Consider the following 19,484-nt stretch of genomic DNA (forward strand, 5'->3'; position numbering starts at 1 on the left):
CACCCCCAAGTTTCTCTCCTCAGGGCTGCTTTCTAGCCAGTCATATCTTAGATATTACAAACCCCTTGTTCTATATATATGCTGATTCGTATTCTTTTACAGGTGTTCTGTGAAGCTGAAATTCTGGGGCACATCAAAATAAGAACCTATGTGCTCTAGGAAGAAATAAAGTTATTTCCTACAAGGAGATCAATGTTTGGCTCTGATAACCTTCATTTCACCATAACAAAATATCCCTTAGATTAACTGTGTAGTATTTCTTCAAAGAGAAACATTTGCCAAGCCTACTCTTAGAATCATAGAATTACAGAATCATAGAATGGTTTGGGTTGGAAGGGACCTCCAAATATCATTTAGTCCAACCCCCTCTGCAGGGGGGCATCCTCAACTAGATCAGGTTGCCCAGAGTCCCGTTGAGCCTCACCCTGAATATCTCCAGGGATGGGGCCTCAACTACCTCCCTGGGCAATCTGTTCCAGTGTTCTGCTACCCTCATGGTAAAGAACTTGTTCCCAACATCTAATCTAAATGTACTCTTCTCTACATCTCAAATACATGCTTCCAGGGAAAGATGCCAATATGTCAGAGTTTCAAAAACTTTCAAAACTTCAACCAAGCTTGGAAAATCCATCCTGCAGGCTGAAGAGGACAGCCTTTGTCAAGAAGTATGTATTAAAACAATATTGGTTTCTTGTTTAGGCTTGATACTTTTTTAGATACTTCTTCCAGATTAGATGTCAGAAAGAAGTTCTTCACCATGAGGGTGGTGAGGTACTGGAACAGGTTGCCCAGGAAAGTGGCAGAAACCCCATCCCTGGATGTTTTTAAGGCCAGGCTGGATAGGGCTCTGGGCAACCTGATCTAGTGGAAAGTGTCCTTGCCCATGGCAGGAGGGCTGGCAGGGACCCCAAGGATCACCTAGTTCTGACAGTTCTGTGATATGGCTGTAAGTTAGCTGTAGATTCTTCATATTTACTTCCACAGAAATGGAACCATATTCTGAAACAAAGCTGCTATGTTGTGCTATGATACTAGGTATTCATGGCTGGTGAGAAGTCAAAGATCAGGCTTGTTCAGCTTAAAAGAAAATGTTTTTCTTCTACATCACTCCAGCAAACTGCCAATGTTCCAAAAGTGAAGTTAAAGTGTGTCACTACTAGTAGAAAAGGCCTTCAGTCCAACCAATGTACTGAAATCATGTCTAGGAAATGAAAAGGCCACTTTTGTATCAAAATATTTTAATGTTAACTAAGTTTACTCTTCAGTGTAAGAATTATGTATGACCTTCACTTTGGAACCTGGACTCGGGAGTTTCCCACTGGGTATACTCTTTCAAAAAGATAAACAAATGTTCCTGAGTTCTGAAGATTCTAATATCCTAATAATATACTAATAATTATAATAATTATAATCTGATTAAATTCCTGAATTTCTTCACACTGACACTGACAACCATAATAGATGATGCTCCTGACAGTGTGGTAGGGAGTAGAGTAAATCCAGTACATACCTCATAGCCAGGGCTGACAGGAGACTGAGAGAGTAAAGTTGGAAAGAAGGAAAAAAACAGAACAAAGAAATATGGGGGAGAAAAAGACAGAAAATAATGTTACTTTAGAAGCAAGCATGACTGTGAGATTATTTTATACCTTCATTCTATATTATAGAACAGAATGCACAAGAATTGCATTTGAGCTATCATAGGTAAAAATGTGAGTTCCATAGCATCCGGTATTGGTCAGATTTCACTCTTGGAAAGCAGATTTTTTTAAAGCTCTACTCAGATATAGTCCCCAGTCCATTTTCAGCTCAAATGAAATGCTTTATTGGCTAATGAAAACATTTATAGCCAAACTGACACTGTGTTTCCGTGTCAAAGTTCTTTAAGAAAGGATAATTAAGATGCCTTTTGCAGGATTCTACATTATCCTGTCTCAAAGACTTTCAAATGCCAGAATTATGGCATAACTTCTTGAATTCATCAGTGGCATTTTTTCAGAAGCCTGACTTAGAAGTTAAATTTAACATTGTCAGTTAAAGTTGGCTTCTTTCTGGTTCAATGGTCTGAAATGACAACAGTTAATAATTTTCATTTATGAAAGATCTCCAGAAACTCCTTTCTCTCTCACGTGCTCTGACTCTACAGAAAATAGGGGTAAACCCAACATTTTAGTCCTACTTGAAGAAGTGAATTCAGTGGTCCCAAACAGAGGTTATGTTTTGTTACCAGTGATTCAAATGCCACGTCAATACCAGTAATAAATGACATGATTTTGTGAGCAGGGATGATGCTTCCGAGTACAATCACATTGACTGCAGAAAAAATTAAATGCATTCCAAAGTGCATGCTTTGATTGGTACCACAGCATAAACTGCCATAAAACTTATCTCACAAATAATGCAGAAGAATGGAGTCCAAAGGACAGAGCTGACACAGGAGAACTGACAGCTTATGCACACTTAAATAAAAAATAAAGAGAGCAAAAGTGAAACACATGCAACGCTAAAAACCTGAAGCAAAACAAAAGCCATGGAAGCCATAGGTGACAGCACTTCTGAAAATATGGTAAATGATACCCCAGCTTCCTGGAATAAAGGTGAAATTGAAAAGCTATTTATGTCCTGTGGGCTAGTGCCCATCCCTGTATCTACTGTAAACATATCTCTTTCGTGCATGTACGTGTGTGTACGCATTTGTGATGTCCTGAATCGTCACATGGGAATACTGATGACTAAAAGTACTTAGAAAAGTATAGCCTGCAGGATATATAAAAGCTTCCTTCATTAGCAATTTTTATGTTCTCAGTAATTTAAAAATATGTAGCTTTGCAAAAGAGGTATTTCATCTAAGAATGTATCAGCAAACAGAGCCATAGAATTACAAATGTTCTCCAGTTGATGTTGTTTTCTCTCTCTTATAACTGGACAGTGCAATAAATATTTCTAGGGAGTATATCAGGACACTCATAGCATTTTTTTCACCTGAAATTCCAGAAACCTTTCAGAACCAGGGCCACCCTTCCTCAAAATGTTCTGCCTTAGTCTGAGTATAAGTCACCATTCTGAAACAACCTACTGAGAATGATGAATAATCTACAAAGACTTGCCACTGCATTTTTTGTAGAACTTAAGCACCTTACTCATTTATGCAGCTTTTCAATTAAAAATACAGACTCATAATGTTAACCTTAATTTCCAAGTAGCTTTTAGGCTAATGATAATCAGTAGCATAAGTACATAATTACAGTTCATAGATGGTACTGCATATAATACCAGGTCTACATCATTTGCAATAGTGTCCTTTTAGTATGTCAAGTTTAATAAGTTTAATACTCTAATTGAGAGGAAAACATGTTAATTGTTGTGTGTACTTATAAATCCTTTCCTCTCTTTCAAACCTTGAAGTTTTCAAAACTTTCATGTAGGAGTGGATTCATTTACACACAGTGTAAATTCTGAACTATTCAAGTGTATTATGACCATGAGTGTTAAAAGGAAAAAGTATGCCAAAGATAATTCTGCTGTGTTCCAATACACATTTTGTTCTCCAAGGAGTTGTTTTCATGATGGAAGATGACTATGTTAATGCTTATACAAGTATACCATATATTTATGTGTATACTGTACAGCTACATATACATCTAGACACATATACCTACATTCACCATAACCATCTGTTTAAGGAAATAATGGAGAGTTCTCCTACATACTTGTGAAGACTTAGAAATATGATAAATACAGAGGTTTCAACTAATTATCTATAGCCTTGGCTCTGACAGACACCCACTTTGATGCTATGGGTTTTGGGTCAGTGTTGTCCTGAGGCACATCTTTCCTGTATCATAAACCAATGAATGTAATGGTCTGATACAGATGCAATTCAACTTCTAGTTCCAGAGAAGACAATCTCCAAGATGCAACTATTCATTGAGTGGCTGTTTTAGACCTCATTATTGATGGTCTCCTTATTGAGATGATAATGATGGTCTCATTATTGATGAAGGGAGGAGACTCCTGGGACTATCTGAAGTGACACATACTTTCAACCCACATACTTCAAGCTGATGACCTACCCTTTATGTCAAGATGTCTTTTCTCACAGCAAGGTTTGGTAATTTGCATACCATTCTCCTCTGTAGTCTCTAACAGGCAAAACTAGCTACTATAGCATTAAATGTCCCTGCTTCTTATCAGTAACACCCATGGTCACTATAGCTAGGGAATCCCATACCAGGAGGGCTTCATCTGGTACGCTGGGTGAGGGCTCTGCAGAAACTGTCCGAACGCTGCTGAGTCCTGTTAGGGACACATTTGACAGGCGCCTCTTCCGTACACCACTGCAGTTATTAGGGATTTTAAATGCACATCTCTTGTGGTAATTTAGACCACATCCTGAAAAGAGAAAATGAAAACCATCTGATTACTTTTTATGAACTGAAAAAAAGCAAAGAACTAGTTTTTAATTATTTTGTTTTCTTCTTCACAAATGCATTCAAACCCTTACTATTTTTTTTGATGAGATGTTCTTTACTCTGTAGGCTTAGCTCCTCCACCCTACCAGTTTTTAGTGAGATAATGTTAGAAGTTCTGAACAGTTGTACCTAGAATTAGTGTTTTTACTTTGATTTTTCAAAAAATCTGTGGTTGGAAAACAGAGGAAATATCTGTGATTAGCATTAGTGAGGTAAGGAAATCTTTCACTGAAAACAGCCTTTCACTCCATTGGATAAGAGTCTGCCAGGAGTTAAAACAGTTGTGGCAAAATGAGAAAATTTAGCTATTATGAGATCACATGGACTGACAGTAATTTCAGTTAAACCATCCCAATTAATTTTATATAGAATGATAAATGCTCAGAAGTGTAAGACACAAAACCCTCTCTTAAATATACAGATAGACCAATATTTTTGCACTTCATGTGCCGTATGTGGGAGTCAAAAGAATTAGTTCTTTAATCAGTTAATTATTTTGATGGTTCTTACTGTGTCTACTCACTGTAATTTTTTTCTGATGTCTAACCAGTTTTAAAAGCAGCATCAGAGGCACCACATCTAAGTGGCATGGACACTAAGATGATTGAAATAAAACACATCTCACTGGGGCTTACCTTCACATTTGAGTCCCTGTCGCACCAGCCCCCACAGCATTTCTCCACAATGGTCACAAAAGGCTGGCGCTCGATATGAATGAACAAAAAGAGCGTGGGGCCGGATTTGAAAGTCCTCAAATGTAGCAGAAGCTGTAACAAGAAGAACATTCAAAAAAGTGATAAAGCCAATAACGTAAATATACTTTCATTTATGTGGTACTTCATCACAGAACAAAGCAAAAGGCCTTTTGCTCACTAGGATGATGAATGTTGTACTGGTTTTTGTACTGCATTTTGAAGATAAAAAGATGGATGACAGACCTTCATACTACAATGACCACTGGGGAAAAAGGAGGATAAAGCTGCTTTTACAAACCTCCAGCAATAACTGATATAAGAATAAGGGCAATGAAGTTGGTGAGGAGTTTGGAACACAAGCCCTATGAGGAGAGACTGAGGGAGCTGGGGTTGCTTAGCCTAGAGAAGAGGAGGCTCAGGGGAGACCTTCTTGCTCTCTACAACTACCTGAAGGGAGGTTGTAGACAGGTGGATGTTAGTCTCTTCTCCCAGGCAAGCAGTACCAGAACAAGAGAACACAGTCTCAGGCTGTGCCAGGGGAGGTTTAGGCTGGATGTTAGGAAGAAGTTCTATACAGAAAGAGTGATTGCCCATTGGAATGGGCTGCCCAAGGAGGTGGTGGAGTCACCATCATCGGAGGTGTTCAGGAGGAGACTTGCTGGGGTGCTTGGTGCCATGGGTTAGTTGTTTAGGTGGGTTGGATTGGTTGATGGGTTGGACACGATGATCTTGAAGGTCTCTTCCAACCTGGTTGTTTATTATTATTATTATTATTACTACTATTATTATTATTATCATTATTAGCATTATTAATATGTTTTCAATAAAACACTGGGGGATAAGATCATGTCAAACATTTCCCAGGAATTAACAGAGTTCAATCAAATGTTACAATTTTTTTCAAAATACTCTTTTACAACCTTGATCCTTGATGGTAATATAAGTGGCAACATAAATATTTATACATAAATATAAACAGATTACTTGATGGTAGTATAAGTATAAATAATATAAATGGAACACATCACAGCAAAGAAATATTGGGGGGTTTTTAGACAAGGAAAATGCATCAAGAAATGGCCTTTTTAGCTGACTATTTGCTATATCTGATTCAGCAGCCTATGTTGGTATGAGTGAACTGATCACTCAAGTTGAAAGTACGTAGTAGAATGTAAAAAGAAAACAAGTATTTATATGCTAATATATTGCTGATTATCAATAAAGACAAAAACCTTGCAGAGCAGTCTGAAAGACTCGTAGATTTCCTGATGTACCAACACCTTCAAAGTGATGTGAGCTTACAACTACTGCAACAGCTGCACAAAGCTATAGGGGTGAGTTAAAGGCACTAGGGGATGGGGACTGAGCTACCTCCCTGGGCAACCTGTTCCAGTGTTCCACCACCCTCATGGGAAGCAGCTTGTTCCTAACATCCAATCTCAATCTACTCTTCTCTAATTTTGAACCATTGCCCCTTGTCCTATCACTACAGGCCTCTGTGAACAGCCCTTCCCCAGTCTCCTTGTAGGCCCCCTTCAGAGACTGGAAGGCTAATAGTAGGACTCCCTGAAGCCTTCTCTTCTCGAGGCCTAACAATCCCAGTTCCCTCAGTCTGTCCTTGGAGCAGACATGTTCCAAGGCCAGATGCAGCACTCCAGGTGAGATCTCACCAGAGCAGTGCAAAGTGTCACAATCACCTCTCTCAATCTACTTGCCACACTTCTTTTGATTTGCAAGTGCACACTGATGGCTCATGTCCAGATTCTCATCCAAATAAAGTGTTTTCAGAACTCTGTAATACATAGATGCAGCCAGTACCACAGTATTTCCATGCAATCTTTTCTTTCTCTCATTAAATATGCTGAACATGTATCAGTATCTCATGCAAACTAGTATTTGTCAAATGTGAAACGTTAAGCATGCATGCAAACATTTGATCTCATTCAGACTGCCCTTTAAACAGGTGATATAAGTGTATGGCTACTCTTCACAGCTATCAGTGTGAATGAATAAAGTATGTGGCCACCGAATCGAAGTGTTTTATCTCTCAACAGAAATACATTCCTGATTTGTAACTGAGAGAGAGAAAAAACAAACAGTCTTTTAAATGGTTCAGTTCAACTAAATTCCTAACAGATCCAAATACCCTTAAGCCTCTAGCTTGCATTAATGTTAAGAGAATCAAAAATCTGCATACCGATCAAAGAAAGGTTTTTAACTAGGGTGCTGGCAAGGCATGCTATGCCTATGCCCTGGACTCAGTTCCTTATGGGCACAAAACTCCTACTCTTAGGAAAAGCTTTTCCAAAAATGCCCACAAAAAAATATGTTTCTCATCTCAAGTAGTTTAGAGATCTTTTCAACAGAGGCATCTGGAATATCATGGGTTGTCCAGGGAGGTGGTCAAGGCCCCGTCCCTGGAGGCAGGCTGGATGAGGCTCTGGCCAGGCTGATGTAGTGTGGGGTGTCCCTGCCCATGGCAGGGGGGTTGGAACTAGATGATCCTTGTGGTCCCTTCCAACCCTGACTGATACTGTGATACTATGATCATCCTGCAGGATACAGTGACTCCAATACTATCAACCTTTCTTTTATTCAAATAATCCAAATCACATAACAGGTTTTTTACATCAGGATTTCATTTTCTTTTCCCAGAGTTATTCTGTTTCTAGGTTTCATAATAAGCCATGTTAAAAACCTTACTTAACTCAGAAAACTGGTACTTCCTACAACACTCTGACGTGAGAACATCCCAAATCTGAAACAAGATCATGTAATGTTTATTTAAACAACGTTAGGCCAGCCATTTCTGTCAGCCTCAAGGGCTTCCAAACACATAAGGATGCTTTTTCAAGTTTGTTATTTTTCTACAGCAGTCAAGTTCACTGCTAAGGCAAAGTTCAGTCTGTAATGGAAATGCTCTCTTCATTTAAGATGATGAATGGAATTCTTGTGATTTTACTTTGTGCATGACCTAAACTCAACCATCTTTTCTGTGAATACAGCAAGATCATTCTCTGCAATTCCAACCAGACCAAAGAATACCATGAAAGGGTCAAGCACTCTCACTTTTAAACACATTGATGTATTTGAAATACAAAAATATGTATTTATTCTTCACTTGTGCAAACAGAACAAAATACAAGTACATTAGTATTGAAGGTCATAGAATGGCTTAGGTTGGAAGGGACCTTAAGAGATCACCTACTCTAATGTCCCTGACATGGGCAGGGATGCCTCTCAGCTAGACTCGGCTGCTCAAGACCTTACCCAACCTGACTTTAAACACCCCCAGTGAGGAGGCATGCACAATCTCCCTGGGCAGCCTATTCCAGAGTAACCACCCTCATACCGAAGAACTTCTTCCTATGATCCAGTCTAAAACTGCTCTCCCTCAGCTATCATTTTGCTTTGTCAGGGCATGGATGCCATGAAAGCAACTTCCTGGATGATGTAAAATTCTGCAGTAAAAAAGAAAAAAGAAGGGGCTCCCAATATGCCTACAACCATATCCTGCAGAAAAGCTTGCAATATGATGCTTTTAATATGATACTACTGCACTGTTAACTCTCAGGCTAACTTGTCATCATCTATTTAAGCATTCCCAATATTACCATAACATAGACATAGAAAACTACAACAGTTTTGACAAGACTGTTTCATCAAATCTGTTAATGACTCTGCTGCTAATGGCTAGTGCTCCTTGTCCTGGGCTCAGGAGCAGATCTATCATTCAGCACAGCTGAAATGAGAACAAGAAGCCATTGCAACTCGTGGAGGCAAGGCTCTGCTTTCAGAAAGAGGTAAATGATTCCTGATCGTTTTTGAGGTCAAGTTCAAAAAGGCTTTGAACAATTAGCAGAGCAGCAAAGCTTCACATAATAGGATCTGTGATCTAGCATCCATGCCTGTCATACATTAGAAACCACCAACCATGTGATTAGGGGTATCTTGCAGCTCTGGAAACAGATAAAAGCAGCATACTCTTAATCCTCCAGTGACAGAGAGAGGAAACTGAACCACCAACGACAAGGCTGATTGCACATGGGCTATTTAGATTGGAAACACCATGAATGTGGGGGCCTAAAAAGAATTGGAGGTAGAAAAGAAAGATCCTAAAAAATGAAGTAGTCATCTCAAAAAGCACTGGGCCTGGAAAGCCAAAGGTGAACATTCTGCTGGAATATGGTGGAAGTGAGGGAAGAACCCAGAGAACAGGGAGATGGAGGCCAGGGAATGTTCATATATTTTGGTTGATGACACCAAAAACTGGTAGTTGCAAGCAGTGGCATAGCAGAAATGAACATGACTTGTGCCTAGCCTTCCCTAGCCTGCAGCTACCTCCTTACTGGGAGAGGCACTGAGGAGCTAGTAAATGTAAGGCTGGGAAGTGAGCAAATGAGCCAATGTAGGAGGCATCCAAGTAAGATAAAAGCTTTGATCTCTTTGGTTCTTTCAAATAAACTCCAGTATTCAAATCCACTACAGGCTGTGGTTATATTGTCTCAGCCATAAAGTGAGATTTAAGCTGTAAACTGTAGGAGATAATAAAGCATGACCTCATCTGTCTAGTGCTAGCTCAGACTTTTAACAAGAGCTTTAATAGAAGAATAACATTGATGAGTCAACATGCTTGATTCATCTCTACCTTCTGAATTTTTAAAGTTCAATTTTAATGTACTTCTACTCATTTGAGAATGATGTCACAGGTTCAGTTCTACAGACTATACAACAAGGGAGGTCCTATGTTGATTTGAAATCCCAGCACAGAATTCCTTCTTTATAAATTCACACATTTTTCACCTAAGTGGAAAAAAACAGCAATACCTTAGTTCACAGATTCAGGCCTTGTTAATCACAAAATTACACTGAAGAGGTATTGATTTAACATAGGGAAACAAAATTAAACACTCCACAAGTTTACTAGAGCTACTCATGCAGTGTTCTAAATTCCCTCTGACTACTGGCAATAGGAAGCAGGTCCAAATTAAAAATAAAGCTTCTTGTTCCTTTTCTATGCTCAGGCTGACCTAAATTAATATCCTATAATAAACACTGCAAGTCTTTTACACTGACTTTGTTTTGGAAGTTCTCCATAGTTCTTTTCCCAGGCTTCTGAAAAAAAAAAATCAAGGTAATAGATTACATGGTCACTGTCAGAATGATAGTGCCCAAAGAGAATGAGTAGCACTTGTAAAACTTAACAACTTAACTAATTCCCTTCAGTGTCTTTCATAAGAGTTTAAGAAAATGGTTTGTTATGTGGTGAATAAATGTTGATGGCTAAATGTATAAATAAAATGGAACTAGAAATACAATCATATGCTCAACTCACTAAGGTCCTTCTGTGTACATTAAGGAGAAGACTAGAATAAACCAGGTTGGAAGAGACCTTCAATATCATCATGTTCAACCTATCATCCAACACCACCTAATCAACTAAACCATGCAACCAAGCACCCCATCAAGTCTCCTCCTGAACACCTCCAGTGAGGACAACTCCACCACCTCCTTGGGCAGTACATTCCAATGGGCAATAACTCTCTCTGTGTAAAACTTCCTCCTAACCTCCAGCCTAGACCTCCCCTGGCGCAGGGAAGAAGAAAACATTATTAGGCTAAGCATTGTAAGTAATGGACAATTTTGTATATGAAGTGCCCATGGACATAACCTAGAAGAAATAAAACAATGATTGCTCTCAACTGTGGTTAATTTTTTAAAACAGATTACAACTACTCAAGAATGACTCATCATGGAAACATCTCCAGTGCCTGGCCAGGTAGAACTGAAGGTCAAAAAGATAAGCAAACTATATAACTGCTCCAACGAATAACAAAGTGTTCTACTGGTTTCATGTTTCCTCAGGATTTCAGCTATACACAAAAATAAAAGGGATGGAAATTAAAATTGAGAAATGGTGATATTGCTGTCCCTCACTCGATGTTCTTTGCTCAGTTTCTGTGAGAACAACCTGAAAAGATGTACAATGAGAGAGAACTGACAGATACAAAAAACCACTGGAGGCATAGAAGAGACTTCCATATTCTATGACAGGAGTCTTCATGTCTTCAAAGGCAGGCAGGCTTTCCAAATTTCTATTTGGCAACAAGTTACACCTTAACTAGATTAACAGATACATTCCTGGGGCCTCTTTTAAGAGCTGGAATAAGCCAGATTTCAGTTGAAATGACAATGCCTCCAGGCTTGACTCACACTACCATCCAGATATAAAAACCAGTAGACTGCAACTTGTGGCACTTTCTGAATCCCTTCCTCCTTAGTTTCCATCATATTATGCAACAAAAGCAGGTTTGCTCATTTGTGCTCAGACCTGCTTTAGCTATACACATCTCAAGCACTTCCTAAAAGAAGATGTGTATCTTACCATAAAGGGTTGCAAGCATTATCTATCAGAAATAACCAGGAGATTGTGTATTCCTGTTTTTTCTTTCAATCTACTGAAGACAGCATTCAGCCAGTGAAAACAAATTTGATGAGCCTGCAAAAAGGGGTGCACACACCCATGGATGTGTACAAGACAAACCATTAGGGTGCAGGAATAAAATACTAGCGCTTCATGCAAGTTACAGAGGCATAGAATCACAGAATAAACCAGGTTGGAAAAGGCCTATGAGATCATCAAGTCCAACCTATCACCCAACACCATCTAATCAACTAAACCATGGCACTAAGTGCCTCGTCCAGTCTCTTTCTAAACACTTTCAGGGATGGTGATTCCACCACCTCCCTGGGCAGCACATTCCAATGGCCAATCTCTCTTTCTGTAAATAATTTCTTCCTAACGTCCAGCCTAAAATGCAAAAGTGTTTTAGAATCATAGAACTGTTGGGGTTGGAGGGGACCTCAAGGATCATCCAGTTCCAACCCCCCTGCCATGGGCAGGGACACCTCACACTAGATCAGGTTGCCCAGAGCCACAGCCAGCCTGGCCCCAAAAACTCCAGGGATGGGGCTTCTACCACCTCCCTGGGTAAACTGTTCCAGTTTCTCACTTCCCTCATGGTGACAAATTTCCTCCTAACATCCAACCTGAATCTACCCATTTCTATCCTAGTCCTATCATTACCTGGCACACTAAAAACTCCCTCACCTGCCCCATTTTCACACTTTTGCCCCTCAAATCCCAGAGCACCTGGGCTCTGTTGGAGTCTCCTCCCACCCCAGGTGTGCCCACTTAGCCCTTCCCCATCCACTCCCCTATTTAATCCCCACCAGGAAGGGCAGAAGCCCCAAGCTGAGCCCATCTGGGCTGAGGGATCCTCCTCTCATCACCGGTGAGTGCCCATGGTGCACACTGGGTGATGGTGGTGGTGACAACAAAGGCCGGGGGGCCTGCTGGCCCCCCGGTTAGGTAGGGCAATGATTCATGACAACTTCAATATTATCCACAGGTGCTGGCTAGGCCTCCTTATTGTGACTGAGCTCCTCTGTGTGGTATCTTGGCTGGTGAGGATCTTGCCCCTGGCTCTGGGATGGGTGCAAAATAGAATAAAGCAGGTTGGAAGAGACCATGGTGGTAATGGAGCAGTTGGAAAGAAACAAACATACGTATATTGGGGATTATGCTCAAAAATGTTAACAACACAGAAATTCCACAGGAATTGAGCTTACCCCTGTTAAACTGTCGTAACTTTAAAATCTTTCTTTTCTGTGAAATCTTGTGGGAAAAAATACAAAGGTATGGGAATCATTGAATCAGACCAAAATTTACTAAGCCTGGAATCCTGCCTTTCAAAGAAAAGTTCCCAAAGCAGCATCAGCATGTAGTGGTATGTCCCCAAACCACCACCTCAGCTGACCATGCCTTGCAGCAAAAGGATTCTCTGAAGCAGAGAGGTCACAAAAACAGATGGCACAAGAGCAGTGACAGCACAAGCATTCTCTGCTTCGTCTCTATTCCCTTCCTAAGAATTCCAAGTCTAGTATTTCCTTTTCTTGAATGGTATTGAGCACTAGATGAAATTTCCAAATTCTAACTTGGAACTTCTCAACTTTTGGTAGCACCACCTCTCTCTGAGCCCTTTTTTACACAGATATTAAAAAATAATAATCAAGAAATTCCCAATACTTCATAGTGATCTGTAACAAATTCCATTTGGGGTGAAAGTGACATTTTGCTAATTATGCTTTCCAGATTATGTATGAATATATGTAATAGACCTAGGAGACTCCAAGTGAGCTGCTTCCATTGTGATAACGTGTATTTCTGCACACTCTTTACTAGATCATAAATAGTTACATAGCCATTTGAGATGCTCTCCTTTTTTCAAGAAAGCATAGGTAGGGAGATGGTGGAAAGCCCTGTCCCTGGATGTTTCTATGGCCAGGGTGGATGTGATTCTGAAACCCCTCATCTAGTGGAAAGTGTCCCTGCCCATGGCAGGTGGGGTTGGAACTAGCTGATCCTTGGGGAGCCTTCAAACCCTGGCAATTCTGTGATAGTTTCTGTAGGAGTCTTTGGAAACAAAAGGGGTTGTATGACATCTGAAAAAGCAAGTATGTTTCATAGTTTCATAGTTTCATTCAGGGTTGGAAGGGACCACAAGGATCATCTAGTTCCAACCCCCCTGCCATGGGCAGGGACACCCCACACTAGATCAGGCTGGACAGAGCCTCATCCAGCCTGCTCTTAAACACCCCCAGGGACGGGGCCTCGACCACCTCCCTGGACAACCCATTCCAGGGTTTCACCACTCTCATGGTGAAGAACCTCCTCCTCACATCCAGCCTGAATCTCCCCACCTCCAGCTTCATTCCATTCCCCCTAGTCCTATCACTACCTGAGATCCTGAGAAGTCCTTCCCCAGCCTTCCTGTAGGCCCCCTTCAGATACTGGAAGGCCACAATGAGGTCACCTCGGAGCCTTCTCTTCTGCAGACTGTACAGCCCCAACTCCTTCAGTCTGTCCTCATAGGAGAGGTGCTCCAGCCCTCTGATCATCCTCGTGGCCCTTCTCTGGACACGTTCCAGCACCTCCACATCCCTCTTGTAATAGGGGCTCCAGAACTGGACGCAGTACTCCAGGTGGGGTCTCACCAGGGCTGAGTAGAGGGGGAGGATCACCTCCCTCGACCTGCTAGCCACACTTCTCCTGATGCAGCCCAGGATCTGATTGGCTTTGCGGGCTGCAAGTGCACACTGAGAGCTCATGTTGAGCTTTTTGTCCACCAGCACCCCCAAGTCTCTCTCCTCAGGGCTATCCTCCAGCCAGTCACTGCCTAGCCTGTATTTGTGCCTGGGATTGCCTCGACCCAGATGCAGGACCCTGCACTTGCTCTTATTGAACTTCATGAGGTTGGCCTGTGCCCACCTCTCCAGCCTGTCAAGGTCCCTCTGGATGGCCTCCCTTCCCTCCAGCGTGTCTGCTGCACCACACAGCTTGTCTCAACTGAACAGAAAACCTGATGTTGTCATTACACACCACACAACCAAATTGAGAATGTGTTATCTCCAAAACCTGGACAGTTAAAACTGTACAATGTAGGCTGTGTCAACTTGCAGTGGAGCAGGGACCTCTCATAAAAAGATCCTGACAGAGAAACTTGTGTGGCTTCTTGCAAGGAAACTTCATCTTCCCTACAAATATTTCTTCCAACACATAGTTAATCTTTGTAATAGGAAATGTCTTTTTGTATTTATATGATTGCCAACTAATGAAGCTTTAAAAATTACACCTGACTGAGAAATTTAGAGCTCAAAAGAGCTTGCTTAAGAATGTAAAGGTAGTTTTGTTCCTATAAAGAAATACTGTTCTCCTGCAATGCACTTTCACAAAATCTTGCTACTGTTTCAGATTTTCTGCTGTTGAAATTATCATTAAATACTGTAAACATAGAGAAATACTGAAGGAAGAATAACTAGCATGGCCTGTATTTCTGTAAGAGCACTACAAGCAAAGTGGACACAGTAACTGCTTTCCCTAGCTAACACCTGCCTGTTGCGTATCACTTGACCCATTGTGGACTGTTGATGATGCAGCCAGAGAATGTAAGGCAGTGATGCTGATAAGATACATGAGATTTTTTCATCCTATTTTTACCCACTCCCTCCTGCAGCAGAAAGAAAAGAACAGCAAGGCAGGTTCAGAAAGATTCTGCCGATGAAGAAAAAAATAGAAGTCTTGAAGAAAAGAAAAGGAAGCAAAAACAGAAACAAAAAACTAAGTATCTTTTTAGCCCCAAGAACTTCAAGCATAAAGAGTCATCTATCTGAATTTTTTGATTCAAGAATGATGTAAGCCAATGAACAGTGAGGGATATCAATCTACTTTAATATAATCAGTAATAACCCTATTTCTACAGAAATAGGAAAAGAAATATGACAGCTAGAGACAACTAAAAGGGAACAGTGAATTGTGAAACGTATTATCTTAGGCAGGATAGAGAAGACACTTGTATTTCTCAAAGACACCAGCAAAAGAGTCTGTGAACAAAGCTATGAAGGATGCTTTTCAATCACAATGATGCAAAATCAAAGACTGTGACCAACTAGGTAAGTACTATAAAATTATGCTCAGAGGTATAAGATCATAATGTTTACCTCAAGGAGCTGGTAGTCAAACTAACACTGCAATCCAGTTACATGTTGATGTATGCCATTTACTGTAATTGTATAGTCTTTCCACAGCTTTCATTCACTTCAATATATTTTACAAGACACTACAAACCACACTGAATCCAAATACATTGTCTGCATCTAATGATTAGGTGGTGCACCATCTATGTGAGAATAAACCAAACCCAGCTTCTTAACAAAGCAATGGATCAATTCCTGCCCTCAGCAATGGAACATAAAAGAGCTGCTATCTGACTTCCTAGCATCAAGAATCCTGTCAAGTCGAGCACAATTGCTCACAGCAAGCAGATGAAGTACGTTCTGCTAATCCAAACAAGATGCTAATGTTTCATCGTCTGCCTTCCAGCAGCGGGCAGCAAGCTCTTAAGTTCCAGTGTAATTTAGCCCCAGTAAAAAGATAAAAATTTTACAAGCAAATGCATATTAAAGTTGAAATTACAAATTTTCTCTTTTTTTCCCCCCCTCTATAAAACATGAAAGGACTTGGCAAATTTACACAGCAGTTTTTAATAAACCTTCATGAGTAAGGTATGGCACTGGAGACGAACTGTGCTGGTGAGAATCGAAGTCTGAAGGCATTGAAAGTAATTGTTTCCTTGAAGTCCTCAAAAAAAAGACAACTCAAAAAGACACAGAGCCACAGCAACTCTCATTTGTCAGCTCATTCTGTGGAGTCTGTGCTTCCATTTAAAGGAAAACTGGCAAAGATCCTGAAAAGCTCACAAATACACAGATGAAGTGGTGGTGGTTGCATCTACAGACAGCTTGAAAATCCAACTTCAATGCTTTCTTCATCTTAGAAAGAGGTTAACTCTACATTCCAGATCACAGCATGGTAGGGGTTGGAAGGGGCCTCTGGAGATCATTGAGTCCAACCCCCCTTCCAAGGGAGGCTCACCCAGAGCCTCATCAGAAAATGTCCAGGTGGGCTTTGAATCTCTCCAGACATGGAGATTTCACCACTTCTCTGGGACAGCTGTTCCAGGGCTCTGTCACCCTTAAATTAAAGAAGTTTTTCCTCATGTTTAGATGGAACTTCTTATACTCAAGTTTGTGCCCATTACCTCTTGACCTGGATAGCACTGAAAAAAGACTGGTCCCATGATGTGTTGGATGATAGATTGGACTTGATGATCTCAAAAGTCTTTTCCAACCTGGTTAATTCTATTCTATTCTTTAATATTGATCAGATTTCTCCATTAATAACTTAATATAAAAGTTTCTTAACTATTTTAACTTCTCCAGAAAGAAAGGGTACAAAGGACTGTACCACCCAATCATTAATCTGCCTTTACTGGCATTAGGAAATAGTATTTTTTCTTAAGTCTAGACAAACAGCTTCAAAAACTGGAATAAAGTTAAAGTGAGTTTATCAGAGCAAGGACATTCCATTCTGTTCAATTCGCTGTGAATTTGACATTATTTTGGTGATTCACATTTGCATGTTTTATTTCATGAGTAGAACACAAAAGCTTCCTTAATCTCATCAAGAATCAAGACTGAAGAACACTTTTTGACTTAAGATTACCTTACATAAATTTACTTCCTTTTTCTTGAGCAAACAGACTGCACTTTAGAGAGGGACCTACAAAGATGCAGCTTTTGGGTTTCTCTTCCTTTTGGTGTTTTTGAATGACTGACTACTCATGTACAGCCATCTTTGATTATAAAAGACTGCAAGTTCTGTACCTTGCTTCTTGGTCTGGGCTGTCTACTAATTTTTGAGCGTATTCTAATCAAAAGGAGCCCTTCCTACAATTGTAGCTTGATAAAATCTTTTCTCCAGAGATCCTTTTTGAGTCTGAAATGCAATTTAACTAAGTAAATGTTGGATTCAGTGAACACATTGGTGGAGATATCCACAGCACCAGTAAAGGATTTTGTTTTGTGCATCAGGAGACTGGATTGACTTTTGTAACACTTTGAAGATGGAATGAAATAGAAAATGCACAGCTAAGAAAAAAAACAACGTAGCACACAATATGCTAATGACAGAAGGGCATGATACTGCTCAATGAATGGCCAAGAATGCAGCCTAATGAACCAGCTGGGCTCAACACACAAAACTGTGGGTTTAACACATTTCTGAAGTGTCCCCATATCTCCTACACAAACACTATCAGAATAGCATGCAGTCAACTGAAACAAGTGTTAAAACAGATAGCATTTTAAAACACATGAAAGGAAGAAAACAATGTAAGAGGCAAAAAAACCCCTGTGTTTGTGAGCATTCATACTGAAAGTTCCCTTTTCCTCTTTTAGTGTGCAGCAGACTGAATCTGTAACTCATGAGGCCCTTTTGCTTCCATGCTCATAACACTGCTTGATCTCTCACTTACAAAATGCCACAATCTATACTGACACTCAGCAACGATTCACTCAGCTAACTGTAAGAGCCTGTGCTTATTTCCTCTGGACCAGTCAGCAGACAGAAACACAACATTTGTTCAGTCAGTTATGTGATTCTTACACTCCATTAAAACCCAACTACACAATGCACCAGTGCAACATGCAAGCAATAATGTTCATTATGAAGAGAGAAGCACAGAGGGTGCTGCATTCTGAGCTGACTAAATTTCTTGTGTTTCACAAACCTCTGGTTCTACCACCAACTGGTTCAGTTATATTGTATGGGATCTGCAAGTACAATTTTCTTCCTTGAAGTGGACTAAACTGCTTCACCTACAATAAGCAACTCTCAACTATAAATTTTACTAGATAAATATTTTTATCTTTCAAGAACCTGTAATGCAAGATCTAAATCAGAAGATGATTGTAGAATCATAGAATTATTGCAGTTGTAAAAGACTTCCAAGGTCATCAAGGCCTACCATCCACCTAAGATCACCATGGCAGTTAAACCACGTCCCAAACTGTCATCTCCCCACGTTTCTTAACAGTGCCAGGGACGGTGACTCCACCACCTCCCTGGGCAGCCAGTTCTAATGCCTGAGAACCCTTTCAGTAAAGAAATGTTTCCTCATATCCAAACCTTGCAACTTGAGGCCATTTCTTCTCATTCTGTTACCTGGTACAAGGGAGACCAACCCCCACCTCACCCTGACCTTTCAGGGAGTTGCAGAGAGCAATGAGGTCTCTCCTCAGCCTCCTCTTCTCCAGATTAAACACCGTGAGTTCCCTCAGCCACTCGTCAAAAGATCGGTCTCTAAATCAAGTATGCACATCAATATATCTACATTCTCTAGTGTTATCTTTACAACTCTTCCCCAGAGAAGAATACAAGGATATTAATTAATGGAGGCCCATAAACCAAGGGTGAGAAGTTTTTGTTCCTTTAGTTGCCAAGAACACAAGTACGCTGAGGCAAAAAAATGAATCACAGGTTATCCAGCCTTTGTAAATAACCTTGTAATTAGGTAGACCTCAATGAAAACTAGAAAATGCACATGGACTGATTGCACAACCCAGTGGTACCAGGACTGACAGCCTGGCTTTCTCTCCCCTGACCAGTATTGACACATGCAATAAAACACAAATGCAGCGGCTCAGTACAGCTTCTGACATCAGATATGGGTGCCTCAGGGGATGTTTACCCACAGCACGCTGTTTCCAGCAGCAAAGCTGTAGCAGTAACAGCATTCTACTGCCTCTTTCAGACGTGCCATTCAAAAATAACTGCCATAACATACCTTGAATTTTCAGAACTTTAGAGTGTAAATTCTGTTTAGGTACTTCTTGGGGTGGGTTCAAATTACCCCTT

General features: G+C 40.5%; 1 protein-coding gene across 2 annotated transcripts in view; it reads right to left on the reverse strand.

The window, feature by feature from the left end:
- Positions 1–19,484, reverse strand: part of PRKD1 (protein kinase D1) — a 162,077-nt gene that overhangs the window by 45,234 nt on the left and 97,359 nt on the right. Inside the window, exons 3-5 of one of the 2 annotated variants that reach the window (XM_068160307.1) lie at positions 5,108–5,239; positions 4,232–4,392; positions 1,511–1,534 (exon numbers count right to left, since the gene is read on the reverse strand). In XM_068160307.1, coding sequence (XP_068016408.1) covers positions 1,511–1,534; positions 4,232–4,392; positions 5,108–5,239 — 317 coding nt within the window. The remainder of the gene's footprint in view (positions 1–1,510; positions 1,535–4,231; positions 4,393–5,107; positions 5,240–19,484) is intronic. The other variant, XM_068160308.1, reaches the window with a different exon arrangement.

The sequence above is a fragment of the Melanerpes formicivorus genome, unplaced genomic scaffold (assembly GCF_026170545.1).
Source record: "Melanerpes formicivorus ecotype bairdi unplaced genomic scaffold, bMelFor1.0.p_v2 SCAF_49, whole genome shotgun sequence".
Lineage (NCBI taxonomy): Eukaryota > Metazoa > Chordata > Aves > Piciformes > Picidae > Melanerpes > Melanerpes formicivorus.